The 20826-nt window shown below is 42.7% G+C and overlaps 1 protein-coding gene across 2 annotated transcripts in view; it reads left to right on the top strand.

Annotated features, from left to right (window-relative positions):
* The window catches only part of ARAP2 (ArfGAP with RhoGAP domain, ankyrin repeat and PH domain 2), a 508912-nt gene that overhangs the window by 398233 nt on the left and 89853 nt on the right, over positions 1–20826 (top strand). For both annotated transcript variants that reach the window (XM_030191273.1, XM_030191272.1), the window contains exon 25: positions 2796–2913. In XM_030191273.1, the coding sequence (XP_030047133.1) occupies positions 2796–2913 (118 nt within the window). The remainder of the gene's footprint in view (positions 1–2795; positions 2914–20826) is intronic.

Raw genomic sequence — 20826 nt, 5'->3', positions numbered from 1 at the left:
GAGGGAGTGGGTTATAGGGTGAAGAGGAGGAGATGGTTTGGTGGTGAATTCGAGGTTGATCTTCTGTACCTTGTCGCAGAAGTAGTCAGCCAGCGAGTGAGGGGGTGGGTGGGAGCGAAGGGCACTTTGAGGAGGGAGTTAAGGGAGGCAAAGAGACGACGAGGGTTAGGGCTGAGGGAATTAGTCAGTTGGGTGTAATAGTCCTGTTTGGTGATGAATAGGGAGGGCTGGAAGGAGGATAGCACGAATTTGTAGTGAATGAAATCAGTATGGGTGCGAGATTTCCTCCAGAGGCGTTCAGCCGATCGGGCGCAGGAGCAAAGGTATCGGGTGCAAGGGGTTAGCCAGGGCTGGGGATTAGTATGCCTTGTGGGACGGGAGATGGATGGAGCAAGGGCGTCCAGAGCAGAGGAGAGAGTGGCATTGTAAGTGGAGACAGCCTTGTCAACAGACTCGGAGGACATGATGGAGGGGAGGTGATCAGAGATTCTGGAGGATAGGGTGGGAGGGTCGACAGCCTGGAGATTCCTGGAAGTAGTGGTTAGTGTTGGGCGGGACTGAGGGGGAGGGTGATGAAGTGTGAAGCTGATCAGGTGATGGTCAGAGAGAGGAAGAGCTGAGGACCAGAAATTGGAGGGTGAGCAGGTAGAGGAGAGGACGAGGTCAAGACAGTGGCCAGATTGGTGATTGGGGGTGGTGGAGCTCAGTTGGAGGTTAAAGGAGGAGGTTAGAGTGAGGAACTGAGAAGCGTACGAGTCGGATGGGTTATCAGTGTGTATGTTAAAGTCTCCAAGAATGAGGGATGGGGATGAGGGCTCAAGAAAAACAGAGAGCCAGGCATCGAAGTCGGTTAGGAAGGAAGAGAGGGACTTATTAGGGGGGCGGTAAATGACTGAAACTCTGAATGGCAGCGGGTAGAATAGACGGATGGAGTGAACTTCAAAGGATGAGAAGCAGTGAGACTGTGGTAGGAGGAGAGGTTGAAAACTGCAGGAGGGTGAAAGTAGTAACCCGACGCCGCCACCACGGCCAACTGGGCGGGCAGAATGGGAGAAAAGATAACCTCCATGGCATAGGGCTGCGACTGAGGCAGAGTTGTTAGGGGTGAGCCAGGTTTCAGTTAGGGCGAGCAGTTGAAGGGAACGGGAGATGAAGAGGTCATGGGTGAAGGAAAGTTTGTTCCAGACCGAGCAGGCATTCCAAAGGGCACACGAGAAGGGGAGGGAGGAGGGGGGAGGAGGGGAATAGAGATGAGATTGGAGACATCGCGGAAACGTTTGCATGGATGAGACGAGGACAGGTGTGGGGGACCGGGGTTGGGATTGGTGTCTCCCGCGGATAGCAGGAGAAGGAGCAAGAGAGTGCGGAGGAGGGTGTGGGAGGTAGGGCTATTAAGACACTGGCACAGGATATTGCCATGGCCCGCATATCTGCTAGCAACTCCTTGACTCTGCCCCCATAACACCCTTCTCTTGCCCAGTTTCATGATGGTTAATGCTGAATATCGGCAGCCAGTGCGCTGAACAAGTTTTAACCCATTAGTGCTCAATGTTCCCATATGGGCACTTATGGGAATATTGGGCATTAATGAGTTAAGCAAGCAAGATCTTCTCCTGCCTGTTTAAATCACTTTGAATATTGACTCCTAATTCTCAAGTGTGATAAAATTAAGGTATTATACCTAAAACATTTTTTTGCATTAGTCAACCCTGCAGGAACTGTGGTCTGGGGGATAGACTTCATGGAAGAGATCTTACAGAGATCAGTGGAGTGGCATTATTCAATTACGTTAATGGGTTGTGGACAGGCTCTTAAGGAGCAGGGGCTTAGAGCCTCACAGTGCAAATTTGTATTGCTAGCCATGATCCTGCTTAAAAGATGTGTGTTGAAGCAGTGGGTGCATAGAGAGCCCCCGGTCCTAGCAGCCTGGAAGAACAGTATGATGGAGATGGCAACTGGGTGTCTATGAGATACAAATCTGTGACTTCCCTGGGTGCTCGCCAGTACCGTGATTTATGGAGGAGAACTTGCGCCTTACTCACGGTGCCTGAATAAGAACCTGACTATCTAGATTGTGTGCTGACTAAGCAACAAGACGCAGAAGGGGGGGAGAGGGGAACAGGGGGGTGGAGGGAGGGGGGAAGGTAGGGGGAGGGATTTCGTGTGGGGGAGGGAAGTAATAAAATAAAAGCATAAAACATGGAGGTCAGTAGACTGTTGGTAAAAGTTGTGAGGACATGTTCTGTTTTGTATTGTTACTGTTCATGATGTCTGTAACTGCATCCATGGAATAATAAAAATATTTACCAAAAAAAATAAAGAATAGATCTGTTGATAATGGGACATAATTTTGTACAAGATATTTACTAACTAACGTTATTAGTTGAGCTTCTTTCTTATTTGGTATTAAATATAACATATATTTTTACAGTTTAGATCCCAGAAAACAAAACAATGTATAGTTGTAAAAATATTGTCATTTATATAGTAGAAAATGAGCTTACTTTATTTATAGAATGTTTAGCTCCAGGACTTTCATTTTTCAAAGATTATGTTGGCAGTGAATTTGTTCAGTTGAAAGCTTTCCAATGCCATACACCAAAAAGTTGATGAAACATTTTGGCAAGGGAATCAAATAACAATTGATGGGTTTGCCAGTTTGGCATTTCTGCAAGAATGCTTAAGAGTTAGTAAGACAGTTTGTTCATCAAATGAGTACAAGCTTCTTGTCAAAAACTATTACTGTCTCTAGTGCTTGTTTACAAAAATCTGCATTGATAAAATTTATCTCCCAGGTATCCCCTACGATGGAAGCTGAAGAATTAATAAATGGCGTGCTTGGAATAAAAAATGTCACTCCAGACAAAATGGACATCTGGATTCTGTATGAAGCAATTGAAAATGGAGAATTAGGTTGGTGATCCAAAAGGTGGTAGTGGTGGATGGTGGGAAATGGGATTGGTTAAATACATGTGGGTTATGTAAATTATGTATCATTTGTGAAAAGTTAGTGATGTTTTTTGTTGATTGCATTTTGTATAGCCTCCAGTTAATCTTAGGAGATGGTAGAAAATTACTATATTAAGATCACTCCAAAAACATAATGGTGCATGTTTTAGAAGCTCTATTCACATTTTAGACATGCATAAATGGTACTTAAATGCTTATCTTACATAAACATCTAAGTTTCAATTTTACAAAGTAAGGATATAAATATCTGTATCCAAAAAACATGCACTGGCAAGAGGGCATGGTCTGGCATGTTTTGGACCCATAAACTGAATGTCACTACAAGCTAAGTAAGTTTTATCTTTAATCAAGTGAACACATCATTTGGTATGCCTTGGTACAAAAAACAAGTATGAAATGTGCATGATTAAATGCATGCGGACATAGCTTAAGGCCGGCAGGTCTTTGATTGTCCTGTTGAAAACATATGAGTACATTCTTCAGAGACGTTTTTTTTAAGTGTTTTATTTTTTGGTGAAGGTTTGAATTTTGATTATTATTACTATTTGGGAAATATATATTGACATCAATTACATGTTAAGCCATTTTAGTACGTAATTAAAGAGTAGCGGTTAGGCACTTACCCACTTGAATGGCAGTTTTCTATGTGCATGCTACTTGGTTAATGAGCCAATTAATGGCAATAATTGGGCGCTAACAATTATTGATATTTATTGGCGCCATTTAGGATTTGTGTACACAACTAGCTGTGCACTGTTCTATAACACTGGGCACCCAAATCCTATAGTACACAATCCAAAAGAGGGCAGGCCATGGGAGGGGCATAGGTGGGTCAGGGTGTTCCAAAACTTTATGCCTGCTGTTACAGAATACCAGGAATGTATACGTAAATTGGGCATTAGGAATTATACAAGGTTTCAGCAGGCATAAGTCCTGGCAACCAAATTTGGGCATGAGAATCGGTACTATGTGCTATTCTATTAAGGGAGCTCGGCCCAGAGCAAACTTTAAAGAACAGCACTGAGCATAGATTTTATTCTATCACTGATTTTGGAGTGATATTTATTGAATCTGGCCTCTAAAATTAATGCTCGTTAGACAATCATACCTAACCATATTCTATCACATGTAAATGTACGTGCGGTATATACGCTTAGGCATAGTTCGTTTGACTAAATATACATGCACCATTTACACCAGTGAAAATCTGGTGTAAATCCCTGTGCATAGATTTACATGCACTGGCCCATATTTTATGACATATTTTGTATATCCAAGTTTGATTTGTCTTTGCCATTCTCAGGGCACAGACCGTAGAAGTCTGCCCAGTACTGTTCTTGCACTAAAAGTTCTGAAGCTAACGTCGAAGCTCCTTAAAATTTACCTGCCAGCCCATCCATATCTATTCAGTTACGATCAGGGCGTGGACCGTAGAAGTTTGCCCAGCACTGATTTTGCTTCCCAATCACCGGCATTACCACCCAATCTCCTCTAAGATTCCATAGATCCATTCCTTCTAAACAGGATTCCTTTGTGTTCATCCCATCATGCATGTTTGAATGCCATTACCGTTTTCATCTCCATCACCTCCTGCGGGAAGGCATTCCATGTATCTACCACCCTTTCCGTGAAAAAATACTTCTTGACATTACTCCTGAATCTGCCCCCATTCAACCTCAATTCATGTCCTCTAGTTCTACCACCTTCCCATCTCTGGAAAAGGTTTGTTTGTGGATTAATACCTTTCAAATATTTGAACATTTGTATCATGTCACCCCTGTTTCTCCTTTCCTCCAAGGTATACATGTTCAGATTGGCAAGTCTCTTCTCGTACGGTTTGCAATGCAAATCCCATACTATTATTGTAGCTTTTTTTTGCACCGCTTCCAGTCTTTTTACATCTTTAACAAGATCTTTAACATAGATTTTGGAACGCCTGTTATGATTGGGGATGTGAGCCCTTGTGCCCCGACTGAGCATGGCGAAGATGGAGTGCCACTGCGCTCGGTCAGGCAGCCAGACAACCCCAAGCTTCACCTGCACTTTAGCCACTGTCCCCCAAGAGTTGAGCCCCTGGATTCACGTGGCCGGCAGGACTTCCGAAACCAGCGGGGTTGCGTGACCACTGACCAGACAAGCGGGAGCGCAGACACAGTCCTGGAGCAAGGAGTCAGCGAAGCAGCAAAAACAGAGAACAGTCCGAAGGTCTGGGCAGGCAGCAACATAGCGTGAAGTCAGTAAACAATCCGAGGTCAGGAACACAGGAAAACACTGGAACAGATGAAAACCACAACCTCTATGCAAATAGAAGCCGAAGCAAGGAAGGACTGGAAACAGGACTTTAAATAGTACAGGGATTAGGCTCAACCATGTGCAGCTGTTCCAAGATGGCCACCCCCATCAGAGGAGATGCTCTACGCCCAAATATGGGCTTCCTTCCTGAAGCTGCTCAACTCCAAGATGGCTGCCACAAGCTGAGATGCCAACTCCAAGATGGCCGTCCTAGCCTGGAGATACCACATCCAAGATGGCTGCCGCATCCTCGAATGCCCATATCCTGCGTGAGCAGGCTGCACCTCTAGAGAAGTGTAGCAGAGCATAACAACGCCCTTGAAGCGCCCATTTCCACACACCTAAGCATGTCGCTTTTTACCTGCATGCATTAAAATTTGGGCGCAGTACATTACAGAATACTTTTAGCAATGTACATGCATAAATTCTTATTTTTGCCTTTTAGTGCTTGTTGAGAGCTGTTAACAATGCTTAACAGCTTGTTAAAACAATCAATGCATATAGTTATAGAATATGCCTAGGGTGGTATTTGAAAACAGGCCCCTAAATTTCAACCGAGTTAAAGTCTTGTTACCATGAATTGCATATGAATTATCCCGCCCGTCATGTCTTTACCACCTCTGCGCTTAGGATTATTATCCATTCCCTGGTTATCTCCAGGTTAGACTATTTAATACTCTTCTTTGAAGATAACAGTCCGTAATCTCTGTCGTCTACAACTCTGTTGTAAGATTATTGACAAATTCACGCAAATACAGTCATATTACACCCCGCCTCAAGAGTGAACTCTGGCTGCTGATTACCCACCGTATTACCTATAAGCTTATACTTCTGATCTTTAAAGTACTCCAGTCACATCAACCACTTTATCAAGAGCAGTAGTACTGCATGCCCCTGCTAGAGGTCTTCGCTCCTCTGTCCAAAACCTATTTGTTCCATTTATCAAACAGGTCCACTTCGATGCCATTCGCTCAAAGACATTCAGAATCAATGGACCTTCATTTTGGAATTCACTGCCACTTTATCTTTGGTTAGAATGCAGTCTTGAGAAGTTTAAATTGGGCCTATTGGCATTTCTTTTCACAGATGCTTACTCTGATACTGGCTGAATTGGAACATGTGGAAATGCTCTACTATAGATCTTTGTTTCTCTTCTTGACTATCTAGGTTTGACTCTACTATTGCTCTCTCCTTTTCCTCTTAGCTATTGAGTTTGTAGTGCCTTTCCTTTATTTGCTGTTATTGTAAATTTGTGAACTGCTCAGATAGCATGTACCTTTGGGGCCAAATTCTATAAATGGCCCCTTAAAAATTGGTGCTGAAAAACCACAACATTAGCGTGATTCCATAAACTACAGTTACGCGTAGTTTATAGAATACACTCATGCGCCATTCTTGCAACTAAAATTTAGGTGCACCCATTTAGGCCATCTAAAACCAGGCCTAAATACCTGCACCTAACTTAGGCACAGATTTGAAATGCCACAACCCACCCATTCCACGCCATGACCATGCCCCCTTTTTGGCAGCACTCATTAGAATTTACATGCACCATATTATAGATTACACCTAGAAAGTTAGTGGTACTAATTGGTTAAGTACCAATTATTGGTGCTAATTGTCTTGTTAATTAAATTAAGGCACCACTGATAGAATTTGGGGGTGGATGAGGTATATTAAATAACTATAAACTTGAAACTTGAGGTGCTCATACCTAATGGATTTCAAAAGGTCTAAATTTAGGCACTCAGCTTCCAAAGTTGGATGTCTAAACTCTTTGAAAATCAGCCTTTAAGCATATTTTTTCTCACAGTTACACAATAAAAGTCCAAGTGATTTAACTAACCTACAATGTAGTTTAAATTTTAGTATCAAACACGATAGTACCAAATTTTTATGAAGCATGGATTGTTTAATGAAATTGACAACATTTTGAAAAACATCTGACAGTATAATATGGGTTGACTTGACAGCACAGTCCCAGACATTCTAAAACCAAGCTACGTTAGGAGTCAGGCAAGTTAATTTAAACTTGTCTAGTTAAAATACAGATGGAAAATGCAGTGTTGTGCTTTATGTCTAGTGCCTAGCATTCAATATGGTAATAGGACCTATTTTAGGAATGTTTTTATAATGGATTATATGCAAGACAGGAGCATAGTTTCCATATGCTGATAGGTAAAGCACTTCTGCTTGCTGAATTATGCACCATATGATAGATTATGACAGTTTATCACACAAATAACTATAAATAAATTATTGTTTACATCAAGGAGGGAATTTGAGAACATGCCAATTTTCTCTGCCTTTTTATTTCTTTTAGACAGGCACATTTCATTCCTATAGCATGATCTGGGAATATTGATTAAGCTTAAAAGAGCTAGACTATATTTAGTATCTGTCCTTTTTGAATTAATAGCAAGGAGTCTTGGAGGAGGATTATACTTAAAGCAAAGTGATGAAAACCAGGGATGCTAGGATTTAAATCCCATTTGTTCCATTGTTGATCATTTTGATCTTGGGCAGGTGCAAATGTAGGGCCTTTTTTTACTAATCAGTTAGGGCTCCTTTTACTAAACTGCGGTAAGTACCAGCATGCACTTACCAGAGCTTAAAAGGACTTACTACAGGACGCTCATTATTTTTCTCAGAGTGGGTGTGTCTGGGGGGTGGAGAGTAAACGTGACATCATGGATCAGTTAGCACTAAGGAGCCCTTTTACTAAGACGCGTAGGTGCCTAAGCGTGTACAATGCACATCAAATTAGAACTACCACCCAGGTACCGCATGCCCCGGGTGGTAATTCTAATTTTGACGTGCGTCCAAAATGCGTGGCAGATAATAATTTCTATTTTCTACCACGTGGCGCTAACCGAGCAGTAATCGGCAGTGTATGTGTGCTGACGATTACCACCCGGTTAACACGTGGGACCTTACTGCTAAGTCAATGGGTGGCGGTAAGGTCTCAGACCCAAAATGGACGCACACTTGTTTTAATTTTGCCGCACATCCATTTTCGGCCACAAAAAAAACTTTTTTTCAGGCACGCTGAAAAATGGACCTGCGTGCGTCCAATACACACGCCTACACCAGCGCAGGCCATTTTTTGACGCGCCTTAGTAAAAAGGCCCCTAAGTGATTAGTGTGGGATTAGTGCATGAGCTCTTACCGCCTTCAACATAGGTGGTTGTAAGCACTCACGTGCTAAGTTTTGGTAATGTCTGTGCATTAATGGCAGCATTAGCACATAAGAACAAAGCTCAATTGCTGAAAGTCAAATAAAACTATTGATAGCAATCAACTATATACTTAATATTTTGAAAATATTATAAAGGAGAAAAAAGACCTCAAAAGTCCAGATAATGGTATCTTTGTATCTCATGTAACCAAAATCAATAAGACTCCATTCCTATTTTACCACAACCTCACTTTGTATTTGTTCAAACCGGTATTGGCGATCGCCTCTACGGTACTATGTAAGCCACATTGAGCCTGCAAATAGGTGGGAGAATGTGGGATATAAATAAATAAATCATTGATCTTAAAAAAGCCTCCTCTATATTTTTAATCAAACATGTACAAAATACTTCAAACAGAATTTCAGAAATCAAAAATATTACAAAAACAAACACTTAAGACATAAAGTCCTGATGGGGATCTCTGTTTCACTTAACTAAACTTCATCAGGGGAACTAAATGAAATGCTTGCAAAATTTATCAGCAGATAGACTCTTATCTGCAATACAAAAATAATATATACATCAGTGCTTCAATAAAGCTATCAAACAATATTAAAAAAATAATAAACTTAGGGCCCTGTTTACTAAACAGGTCTAAGGGTGCTTTAGCATTTTTAGCACATGCTGTTGATTAGATTTCTCAAGAAATTCTATCAAGTTAAGGCTGTCCTGGGATATATCTTGTATTTCAAAGACATGGTCAGCTCCAGAAGAACTTTTAACATCTAGTGGCTTCACATTTAAAGGAATATAATATAACTTGGAAACTGGTGGACTAGCCTCTTTGGGAATTAATAAGATCTCCTCAAAATAATTCTACCACTGAAAGCAGATAAAATAGGATGTTTAGGAAAATTGAGGAAATGTAAATTGAAAAACCTCATGGAGTTTTCCAGGTTCTCAACCCGCCTTGAGGTAATAAGTTTATCTTTAACCAAAATGGCGTCATTTGAAATCAGAATGCCAAAGCTCTCCCTACAGTATAACCAGAACTCCACCTATTTATCCCTTGCCGTTAGTAATTCTACAACACTGCAGAGAATCCAAAACGAGGCTCTGTCTGTGAAAATGAAATTAAAGGAAAACAGCCCATTCTATATGAGAGTTTAGTCCCTTCAGTTCCAAAGTCTGTAAAACATGGACCCAACGCTGCTCCCATTGAACCAAAACTTTATTGTGGTTGCCCCCTCCCCCACGGGGATTTAAAGGAACATGATCTATAACAAAACATTTGAAGGTATCAAAATCATGATTGCATTTCCTTCTCTTAACATAGTAATTGAGGGCAGATAAAGACCTGAACAGTCTATCCAATCTGCCCAACAAAATAAACTCATTTTACATGGTATGTGATACTTTATTTGTATATCCAAGTTTGATTTGTCTTTGCCATTCTCAGGGCACAGACCGTAGAAGTCTGCCCAGTACTGTTCTTGCACTAAAAGTTCTGAAGCTAACGTCGAAGCTCCTTAAAATTTACCTGCCAGCCCATCCATATCTATTCAGTTACGATCAGGGCGTGGACTGTAGAAGTCTGCCCAGCACTGATTTTGCTTCCCAATTACCGGCATTACCACCCAATCTCCTCTAAGATTCCATAGATCCATTCCTTCTAAACAGGATTCCTTTGTGTTCATCCCATCATGCATGTTTGAATGCCATTACCGTTTTCATTTCCATCACCTCCTGCGGGAAGGCATTCCATATATCTACCACCCTTTCCGTGAAAAAATACTTCCTGACATTACTCCTGAATCTGCCCCCCTTCAACCTCAATTCATGTCCTCTAGTTCTACCACCTTCCCATCTCCGGAAAAAGTTTGTTTGTGGATTAATACCTTTCAAATATTTGAACATCTGTATCATGTCACCCCTGTTTCTCCTTTCCTCCAAGGTATACATGTTCAGATTGGCAAGTCTCTCCTCATACGGTTTGCAATGCAAATCCCATACTATTATTGTAGCTTTTTTTTGCACCGCTTCCAGTCTTTTTACATCTTTAACAAGATACAGCCTCCAAAACTGAACAGAATACTTAAGAACAATGTTCTGTGTTACACTGATGAAGAGTACGAGTGGTTTTACTTACATACTATTTATTGCATGAACATTGTAGTACATATACATTGTAGGAAGACTGGCAAGTGATAATAAATTTTGACTTGAATATCTTCCCATCCAAAGGGTTACTAAAATGTGAGCATTAGCACATGGCCATTAATGTTGAAAATGGAAAAAAAAACACTTCCCAGCTGTGGCAAGAATGGCCTTAGTGCATAGGAAAAACACATGTAAGGGTGCGCTAAGGCCACTTTTTACTGCAGTTTAGTAAAAGGGCCCCTTAATGTGTTAAGCTGCAGTAATGTGATTTAATACACATTAAATAAGGCAAGCCCAATGATTCTCAGTCAGGCATATTTACTAATTCTGAGGGGAATTCTGTAAAATAGGCACTAACATTTATACATATATATGCCATGTGTGCATATACCAATATGCTGCGTAAGCACTATTCTGCAAATACATCCTTAAGGGAAATGCAATAAGTGGGTACCTCCTAGCTTTGATGCCATGTTGTGAAAGCTTTTTCCAGAGGTGTAGCCAGGTTGTGATATCAGGAGGAACAGAAAGCGGACTGCATAGGCACGACAGACGCCGTCATCATCGAAAATCCATTTACGGGAGCAGTTGCTCCCCTTGTGCCTCTCCTCCCCAGCTACGCCACTGGCTTATTCTATAAGGGCATCTAGGTGGCTAGATTTCTTTATATAAAACTACAGTAACCTGATATCAACACACTTTACAGCGGTTTTGTCAAAGGTGGGAAGATTGTATAGAATTAGTGTTGTGATTGTGCTGTTTGGTTTGGCACCATTTATTCCAAAAGAATGTGTCTTTTTAAAGACAAGGGTGTTTGACTGGACAATCCAAGATGGCTGCCTGAAGAAAGCCATGGCATGGTGTATCTGCATTCTCTTTGTATCATGGGGAAGAAGCTCAAAGGGAAACTCAAGGACTTTCCATCCCAAGTTCCAGGTTGTTTCCCCCTTTTGGCAAGTTACTCTCACCAAAGCGTTTTCCCGACAAGTGTTGGATCCTCCCGCTGAGCCGCTAGAAGCAGCGGCCATGGGTGACTCAATAATATCCTTGATTCTGGACCAGCGCCAAGCTCCGCTCCCCCCAGGCGCAGTGTCTCAATTCAGAATAGAGCTGCAGTGCTCTCCATCGCAAGCCAGCATTGAGGCTGTGGAAGGAGTCTCCTGAACGGGAGCTATGCCCAGACCATCTCTTCAGGGAGAAGTTGAGGAGAGCATTCAGACAAGGGAAACTTTTGCTGCAATGGACTTGCCTAATTCTTTGGAGAAAAAAAGTAATTCTTCAGCTGTTGAAGGTATCTGCTCCGTTGGTGAAGCCTGGGCAAATTTAACTCGAATTGGTATGGGATGGTTTGTATGGCTGTGATGTCTCTTACAAATGCTGTAGTATCTTTTAATTCAACTTCCTTGAAAATTGATAGAGGCATGGGACTTGTACAAAACCAATTGCAGAAGTTTTCAACTGAGTTTATGGAGATCCAGAAGGTTCAATCTGCCCTGGTTAATGATAAACTTATTACCTCAGGGCAGATTGACTGGAAAACTCCATGGGGTTTTTCAATTTACGTTTTCTCAATTTTCCTAAACATCCTATTTTATGTGCTTTGCAGTTGTTGCAGAGTTATTTTGAGGAGATCTTATTAATTCCCAAAGAGGCTATTCCACCAGTTTCCAAGTTATATTTATATTCCTGTAAATGTGAAACCACTAGATGTTAAAAGTTCTTCTGGAGCTGACCAGGTCTTTGAAATACAAGATATATCCTAGGACAGCCTTAACTTGACAGAATTTCTTGAGAAATCTGATTCTGAAATTGTGCGCTGAGCAACTCTTGTTGTGACTTTTGTATTTCCTAAGGATAGAGAACATGTCTTGAGACTTTAATTCCATCATAGGCAAAAGCTCTTTATGAATCAAACAATTTTGATTTTCCTGACTTAACTAAGATTATACAGGAATGTAGGAAGAAATTTATTTTGTTACATCCTCAGGTGGTTTTACTTGGTGCTAAATTCCTATTGTGTTTTCCATGCAAATGCTGTGTAACTTATTCTTCAAAAAAGTATGTGTTTTTTTAATCCTGAGCAGTTAGTTTTTCTTGGCTCCATCTCATGCCTCAGGAGGAGAGGCTCAAGAGTAGTGCTTAGTAATTATGATATTGGCTACTTCAGTAAGCCATTCAATTAATTCTCTTTTTCCTGAATTTGACCTATGCTTCAGGGTAAACGTTTCCTTTTTCTTGGATCTCCCCTTTAGAGGTCTGCTGAACACTATAGTTATTTCTTCTGAATTTGGAGAAATAGGCTTTATCTATGTTCCTTTTTTCCCTATTTACCTTTGCCAAGATGTGTTTTTCTTTTCAAGAGTGTATGTTTTTAATGACTTAAAATGCTAATCTATATATATAAACGGCAAGACCAACGTTCTATATATATAAAAGGCAAGACCAACGTTCTATGAAGCCTCCAGCCGGAAGTGTGAAGCGCCAGAGATATCCGGTTTCCCCATGAGTGAAGGAAAACAGCACAGCACAAAATCCCTCTCTCTGTAACAGTGAAGGACTCAGAGGGGGAGGGGAGAGAGATGCCCTCACTCTCTCTGTAACACAGAACAGCAGGAAACTTAACACTGAAGGACTGGACTCCAAGGGGGGAGGGGGAGGGAGAGAGGTCAGAGGGCAGGGACACACACTCCCACATGCACACTCTGAAGAAAACCTTGCTAGCCCCCGTTTCATTTGCATCAGAAACGGGGCTTTTTTACTAGTAAATAAATAAAAAGACAAGGGTGTTTTACAACATTGGATGATATATTTTCTTGGATTCAGATAGCATTATTAGACCCCTGATGCAGGCGTTTGTCACCTAAACATGGACCGTGTCAGGTCTGACTAATAAAGCAAGGTTGAGATACCCCTTATCTTGAAGGCTCCTTGTGCATTTTTGCTAATTCCTGCATTTACACCAACCATAGACCTGGTGCAGTTGCATGCACCTAAATGCAGTAAGGGTGCATGTAACTTACTGTATTCTGTAAGCTGTGTACATAAGTGGCAGTCCCACCCATGCTCCCCCCCCCCCCCCCCCACACCAAATTGCAGGGCTAGCTATATCCGGGGAGAGAGCCTATTGTTAAAAATTTACCAGCATACCCCTGTACCAGCTCTATGGCTGGAGTAAGTGCTCATACCTAAATGTGAAAGACTAGATTCTATATATGGTTCCAAAAAAGCACTATTGTGTAAGCTGTGCTTAGGGTGCAGCTAATAGAATAACGCTTATGCCCGGGAATCGCGCACTAACTGAAATGTGATGCAAATGTACGCGCCTACATTAGGCATGTATCCCCGTTATTCTATAACAATATGTGTTAATTTTAAAAATGCCCCATTCTGCCCATGACCTTCCCTTTTCCGTGCCCCCTTTATTAGTTTGCACGTAAAATTTACATGCATAAAGTTCAATTAAATGTAATTAGTGCCAGTAATTGCTTGTTAAAAATCTATTTATTGGTGCTAGTTAGCTTACTATTCAATTAAGTTGTACACACAAATTGTACGCAAGCCCAAATTTGTGAGCGCAGTTTTTGGCCACTTTTACAGAATTAGGAGGTAAATGGATTAATAATCTGTTATGCTAGTATTCTAGATGCGGTGGTTCTCAACCAATTCCCCTGGTCACACCTAGCCAGTCAGGTTTTCAGGATATCCACAATGAATATGCATGAGATAAATGTGTTTGCACCACGTCCATTGTATGCAAATCTATCTCATACATATTCATTGTGAGTATCCTGAAAACCTTACTGGTTAGGTATAACTCAAGAATGGGTTGATAAACCCTTAGTATAAAGGAAAGTATTGCCTACATTCCTTTATAAAGTAGGCTTCTACCAGGCACACTGTTATAGACTTTTTCATTTAGCAATAACTTAGGGTCTATGTTCTGAAGCTTGTTAAAACATTCATTAAAATTTGTTTGGCTTTTAGTGATAACCACATTATGGTGAATTTTTGCAAGGCAAGAATCAATGGTTGGGAAATGAATCCTTATGGTTGGAGCCTTCCTTGGGACGTGGGGCTTCTTTGAATATCTTTGAAGGTACTGGGGAAAGTTCTTTAAGCCTCTGTGGACCCCTTCTGCACCTGAGGAAGAAGAACTGAGCAAGAAAATCAGTGCAGTCCTTCTGGAACTGCATTATCCAGAAAAGTTTTCCTTATATCAGCATCACTTTTTTTCTCTCTCTCTCTCTTTTGAGTCACAATTTCCTCATACTATCAATCTTGATCTTAGATCAGGACTTCTTCTATCCTTTCCTTCCATTTCCTTTCTGGAACACAGCTGATCTTTCTGAGGAACTACTTGTTCCATAGAGTGGACTGGTTCTGACTATATGGAGTTCTTATTCCATTACAACTATGTAGAATCATAGTTACCTGATGCTAGGGTCCATCTTGGGGGCCAGCGCTCAAGAAAAAGATCTGGGTTTCGTTGTAGATAATACGCTGAAATCTTCTGCTCATTGTGCGGTGGTGGCAGCTAAAAAAGCAAATAGGATGCTAGGAATTATTAGGAAAGGGATGGTGAATAAGACTGAAAACACTATAATGCCTTTGTATCGCTCCATGGTGCGTCCACATCTTGAGTATTGCGTTCAGTTCTGGTCGCCGTATCTCAAAAAAAGATATAGTGGAACTAGAAAAGGTTCAAAGAAGAGCAACCGAAATGATAAAGAGGATGGAACTTCTCTCGTATGAGGAAAGGCTAAAGGCTAGAAAGGGGCAATCAGGGAAGACAAAGCCATAGCGGAGAGATTCAATGAATTCTTTCCTTCGGTATTCACCATGGAAGATTTGGGAGAGATACTGGTGCCAGAAATGGTAATCAAAGCTGACGAGTCAGAGAAACTGAATGAAATCCCTATAAACCTGGAGGATATAATGGCGCAATTTGACAAATTAAAGAGTAGCAAATTTCCTGGACCATATGGTATTCATCCCCAAGTACTGATAGAATTGAAACTTGCGGAACTATTGTTAGTAATATGTAATATATCTTTAAAATCAAGCATGGTTCCAGAAGATTGGAGGGTGGCCAATGTAACACCAATTTTTTTACAAAGGTTCTATAGGTGATCTGGGAACTTACAGACTGGTGAGCCTGACATCAGTGCTGGGCAAAATGGTAGAAACTATTATAAAGAACAAAATTACTGAGCATATTCAAAAGCATGGATTAATGAGACAGAGCCAACATGGATTTAGTGAAGGGAAATCTTGCCTCACCAATCTATTACATTTCTTTGAAGGGGTGAACAAACATGTGGATAAAGGTGAGCCGATCGATGTTGTGTATCTGGATTTTCAAAAGGCATTTGTCAAAGTACTTCATGAAAGACTCCAGAGGAAATTGGACAGTCATAAGATAGGAGGTAACATAGTAACATATTAGATGATGGCAGAAAAAGACCTGCACGGTCCATCCAGTCTGCCCAACAAGACAACTCATATGTGCTACTTTTTGTGTATACCCTACTTTGATTTGTACCTGTGCTCTTCAGGGCACAGACTGTATAAGTCTTGCCAGCACTATCCCCGCCTCCCAACCACCAGCCCCGCCTCCCACCACCGGCTCTGGCACAGACTGTATAAGTCTGCCCAGCACTATCCCCGCCTCCCAACCACCAGCCCCGCCTCCCACCACCGGCTCTGGCACAGATCGTATAAGTCTGCCCAGCACTATCCCTGCCTCCCACCACTGGCTCTGGCACACACCGTATAAGTCTGTCCAGCACTATCCCTGCCTCCCAACCACCAGTCCCGCCTCCCACCACCGGCTCTGGCACAGACCGTATAAGTCTGCCCAGCACTATCCCCATCTCCCAACCACCAGCCCCGCCTCCCGATCTCGACTAAGCTCCTGAGGATCCATTCCTTCTGTACAGGATTCCTTTTTGCTTATTCCAAGCATGTTTGAATTCCGTTACCGTTTTCATTTCCACCACCTCCCGCAGGAGGGCATTCCAAGCATCCACTACTCTCTCCGTGAAAAAATACTTCCTGACATTTTTCTTGAGTCTGCCCCCCTTCAATCTCATTTCATGTCCTCTCGTTCTACCGCCTTCGCATCTCCTGAAAAGGTTCATTTGCGGATTAATACCTTTCAAATATTTGAAAGTCTGTATCATATCACCCCTGTTTCTCCTTTCCTCCAGAGTATACATGTTTAGTTCAGCAAGTCTCTCCTCATACGTCTTGTAACGCAAATCCCATACTATTCTCGTAACTTTTCTTTGCACCGCTTCAATTCTTTTTATATCCTTAGCAAGATACAGCCTCCAAAACTGAACACAATACTCCAGGTGGGGCCTCACCAACGACTTATACAGGGGCATCAACACCCCCTTTCTTCTGCTGGTCACACCTCTCTCTCTATACAGCCTAACAACCTTCTAGCTACGGCCACCGCCTTGTCACACTGTTTCGTCGCCTTCAAATCCTCAGATACTATCACCCCAAGATCCCTCTCCCCGTCCTTACCTATCAGACTCTCCCCGCCTAACACATACGTCTCCCGTGGATTTCTATTCCCTAAGTGCATCACTTTGCATTTCTTCACATTGAATTTTAATTGCCAAACCTTAGACCATTCTTCTAGCTTTTTCAGATCCTTTTTCATGTTTTCCACTCCCTCCCGGGTGTCCACTATATTACAGATCTTAGTATCATCCGCAAATAGGCAAACTTTACCTTCCAACTCTTCGGCAATGTCACTCACAAATATATTGAACAGAATCGGCCCCAGCACCGATCCCTGAGGCACTCCACTACTCACCTTTCCCTCCTCCGAGCGAATTCCATTCACCACCACCCTCTGGCTTCTGTCCTTCAACCAGTTCCTAATCCAGTTCACCACTTCAGGTCCTATCTTCAGCCCATCCAGTTTATTTAAGAGCCTCCTATGGGGAACCGTGTCAAAAGTTTTGCTGAAATCTAAGTAGATTACGTCCATAGCTCATCCCTGATTCAATTCTCCTGTCACCCAATCAAAGAACTCAATGAGATTCGTTTGGCACGATTTCCCTTTGGTAAAACCATGTTGTCTCGGATCTTGCAACTTATTGGCTTCCAGAAAATTCACTATCCTTTCCTTCCGCATCACTTCCATTACTTTTCCAATAACCGAAGTGAGGCTTACCGGCCTGTAGTTTCCAGCTTCTTCCCTATCACCACTTTTGTGAAGAGGGACCACATCCGCCATTCTCCAATCCCTCGGAACCTCTTCCATCTGCAAGGATATATTAAACAAATATTTAAGAGGACCCACCAAAACCTCTCTGAGCTCCCTCAATATCCTGGGGTAGATCCCGTCCGGTCCCATGGCTTTGTCCACCTTTAGCTTTTCAAGTTGTTGATACACACTCCCTTCCGTGAACGGTGCTCTATCCACTTCATTCTCATTTGTACTTTTTCCAGTCCATCGCGGTCCTTCGCCGGGATTTTCTTCTGTGAAAACAGAACAAAAGTATCTATTTAGCAAATCTGTTTTTTCTTCATCATTATGAACATAGCGGTTCGCAGTATCTTTTAGTCTCACAATTCCCTTTTTAGTCATTCTCCTTTCACTAATATACCTGAAGAAATTTTTGTCACCCCTTCTTACATTTCTAGCCATTTGTTCTTCTGCTTGCGCTTTCGCCAGATGTATCTCTCTCTTGGCTTCTTTCAGTTTCATCTGGTATTCCTCCTCGTGTTCCTTTTCTTGAGTTTTTCTGTATTTCTGGAACGCCAACTCTTTAGCCTTTATTTTCTCAACCACTTGCTTGGAGAACCATATTGGTTTCCTTTTCTCTTGCTTTTATTTACTTTCCTTACATAAAGGTTTGTGGCCCTATTTATAGCTTCTTTCAGCCTGGACCACTGTCCGTCCACTTCTTGTACTTCCTCCCAGCCCATCATCTCCTTCCTCAGGTATTCCCCCATTTTACTAAAGTCAGCACGCTTGAAATCCAGGACTGTACAATGTGTTTGCTGTAACCTATCTCTAGAACTGCATTGAGATGCCCAGAACCACAGCTTTAAGGCAGGGGTAATCAGAAAAAAGTCTTATCTGTGAGCTCCAAATTCCTTCCAGCTCCTCTGCAGAGACAAAACCTTGTGGAGAGAAGCCACGCCTCTGCTTTACAAATGCATTACAACCAAAAGCAAGTGGGGGAGGGGCTCCACACTATGGAAGCAGAAAAAAGAACTGATACCTATTTTAAAGCACTGTTAAATCCAGTTCTCAGATTAACAGCTATCAAATACAAATACTACTACTACCAAGAAGCAGTTTTAAAATCTGTTACTTAGATTGCAGATATCAATTAGAAATAGGAAACACAGATTATAAGAGGTAGGGTCCTATTGTGGATTAAAAACTGGTTAAAGGATAGAAAACGGAGAGTAGGGTTAAATGGTCAGTATTCTCAATGGAGAAGGGTAGATAGTGGGGTTCCTCAGGCGCCTGTGTTAGGACCACTGCTTTTTAACATATTTATAAATGACCTAGAGATTGAGAGAAACTAGTGAGGTGATTAAATTTGCTGATGACACAAAGTTATTCAAAGTTGTTAAATTGCAAGAGGATTGTGGAAAAATTACAAGAGGACCTTACGAGACAGGGAGACTGGGCATCTAAATGGCAGATGACATTTAATGTGAGCAAGTGCAAAGTGACGCATGTCGGAAAGAGGAACCCAAAATATATACAGTATGTATTGCAAGGTTCCACATTACGAGTCACCGACTGGGAAAGGGATCTAGGCGTCATCATTGATGATACGTTGAAACCCTCTGCTCAGTGTGCGGCGGCCGCTAAGAAAGCAAATAGAATGTCAAGTATTATTAGGAAAGGAATGGAAAACAAAAATGAGGACGTTATAATGCCTTTCCATTTCATCAAACAGATCAATCCATAGACTGGTGGGTTGTGTCCATCTACCAGCAGGTGGAGATAGAGAGCAATCTTTTGCCTCCCTATATGTGGTCATGTGCTGCCGGAAACTCCTCAGTATGTTCTCTATCTCAGCAGGTGTGTGGTCGCACAGCAGCAGCTCTGGCTAGGTCTCCAAGCCTAATTGTTTAGGTTTTGTTGAGTACCTGGGGTTGAGGGCTCTTCGTGAGCAAGTGCAAACCTGGTGGTGCCAGGTCCCTCCTTTTCTCCCCCCTCCCGCTGGCTCCGTAAAAAAAAAAAAAATTTTTAACGTTCAAAAAGGACGTCCATTTGCAGCTGCTCACTGGAACAACTCGTCGCAGCTCGGAGGAAGAAGCAGGTAATTTTTACCTTTTACTAGCGGGCAGGGGGTTCCCCGAACGGTCTCCATGTGGCAATGGCCTCGGGTGGCAAGGGCGCGAAAAGACGCTCCCCGGAACGCGTTTGCGCACCTAGTGGGGAAGCGGGGGGGGCTCAAAGGTAGAGTCGCCTTTTTTGGGCGCCCTTTCAGAGCCGGGAGAGTTCACCGGTTTTTCCTCCGGTGCGGCGGCCTTTCCCGCCTTAGGCGCCCATCCCCCGCTGGCCGCCCTCCCGGTCGTGACCGGCCACGCGGCTCGGTCAGCTTCTTCTTGGGCCGCCCTCGAGATGGGAGACGTTAACAGCTTGGTCGCCCTTAAATCGGGCGACAGTAAGAAGTCGGCGAAATTAAAACGCCCTTCTTCCCACGTGGCTCCTTCTCGGAGTTTCGTGCCAGACGCCATTTTGGACGCGCATCACGCCTCTCCTCCAATCTTGGGATCGCAGGTTGAGAGCACCTCTAGGGCCGCGGCGCAAGCTGCAGAAATGCACAGGCTAGGGGGTTTCTCCCCTGAGTTCATTTTGCTGCTGCATCAGGCCTTTCTTATGCAGAACGCTGCCCCCGCTCCCTTGTCTGATAAGAGTGAGGAGGCCTCTGTGCCCAAACGCCCTCGGGCAGATTTTCTGCCACTAGGGGACTCGGTCTCCTCGGATGTGGATGACGGCAGCATGTCTGAGTTCTCCCAGACTCTATGCGGACTCTATGGAAGAGACTGACCCTTGCTCGGATGGAGCGGATGACCCCTACGCAGCGCGCCTTTTTCGCTCGGAGGATTTGCCTAACCTGCTAGGGCAGGCCTTGAGCATTTTGAAAATTGCCTCTCCGGAGGAAGGCCCGCTCTCAGCCTCGGCTGGCTCTGCCATTATGCTGGGAACGAAGCGCCCACCTAGAACCTTCCA

This window comes from Microcaecilia unicolor, chromosome 2 (genome assembly GCF_901765095.1).
Source record: "Microcaecilia unicolor chromosome 2, aMicUni1.1, whole genome shotgun sequence".
Lineage (NCBI taxonomy): Eukaryota > Metazoa > Chordata > Amphibia > Gymnophiona > Siphonopidae > Microcaecilia > Microcaecilia unicolor.
Note: the sequence above shows the minus strand (reverse complement) of the source record. Positions and strands in the feature narration are given on the sequence as shown.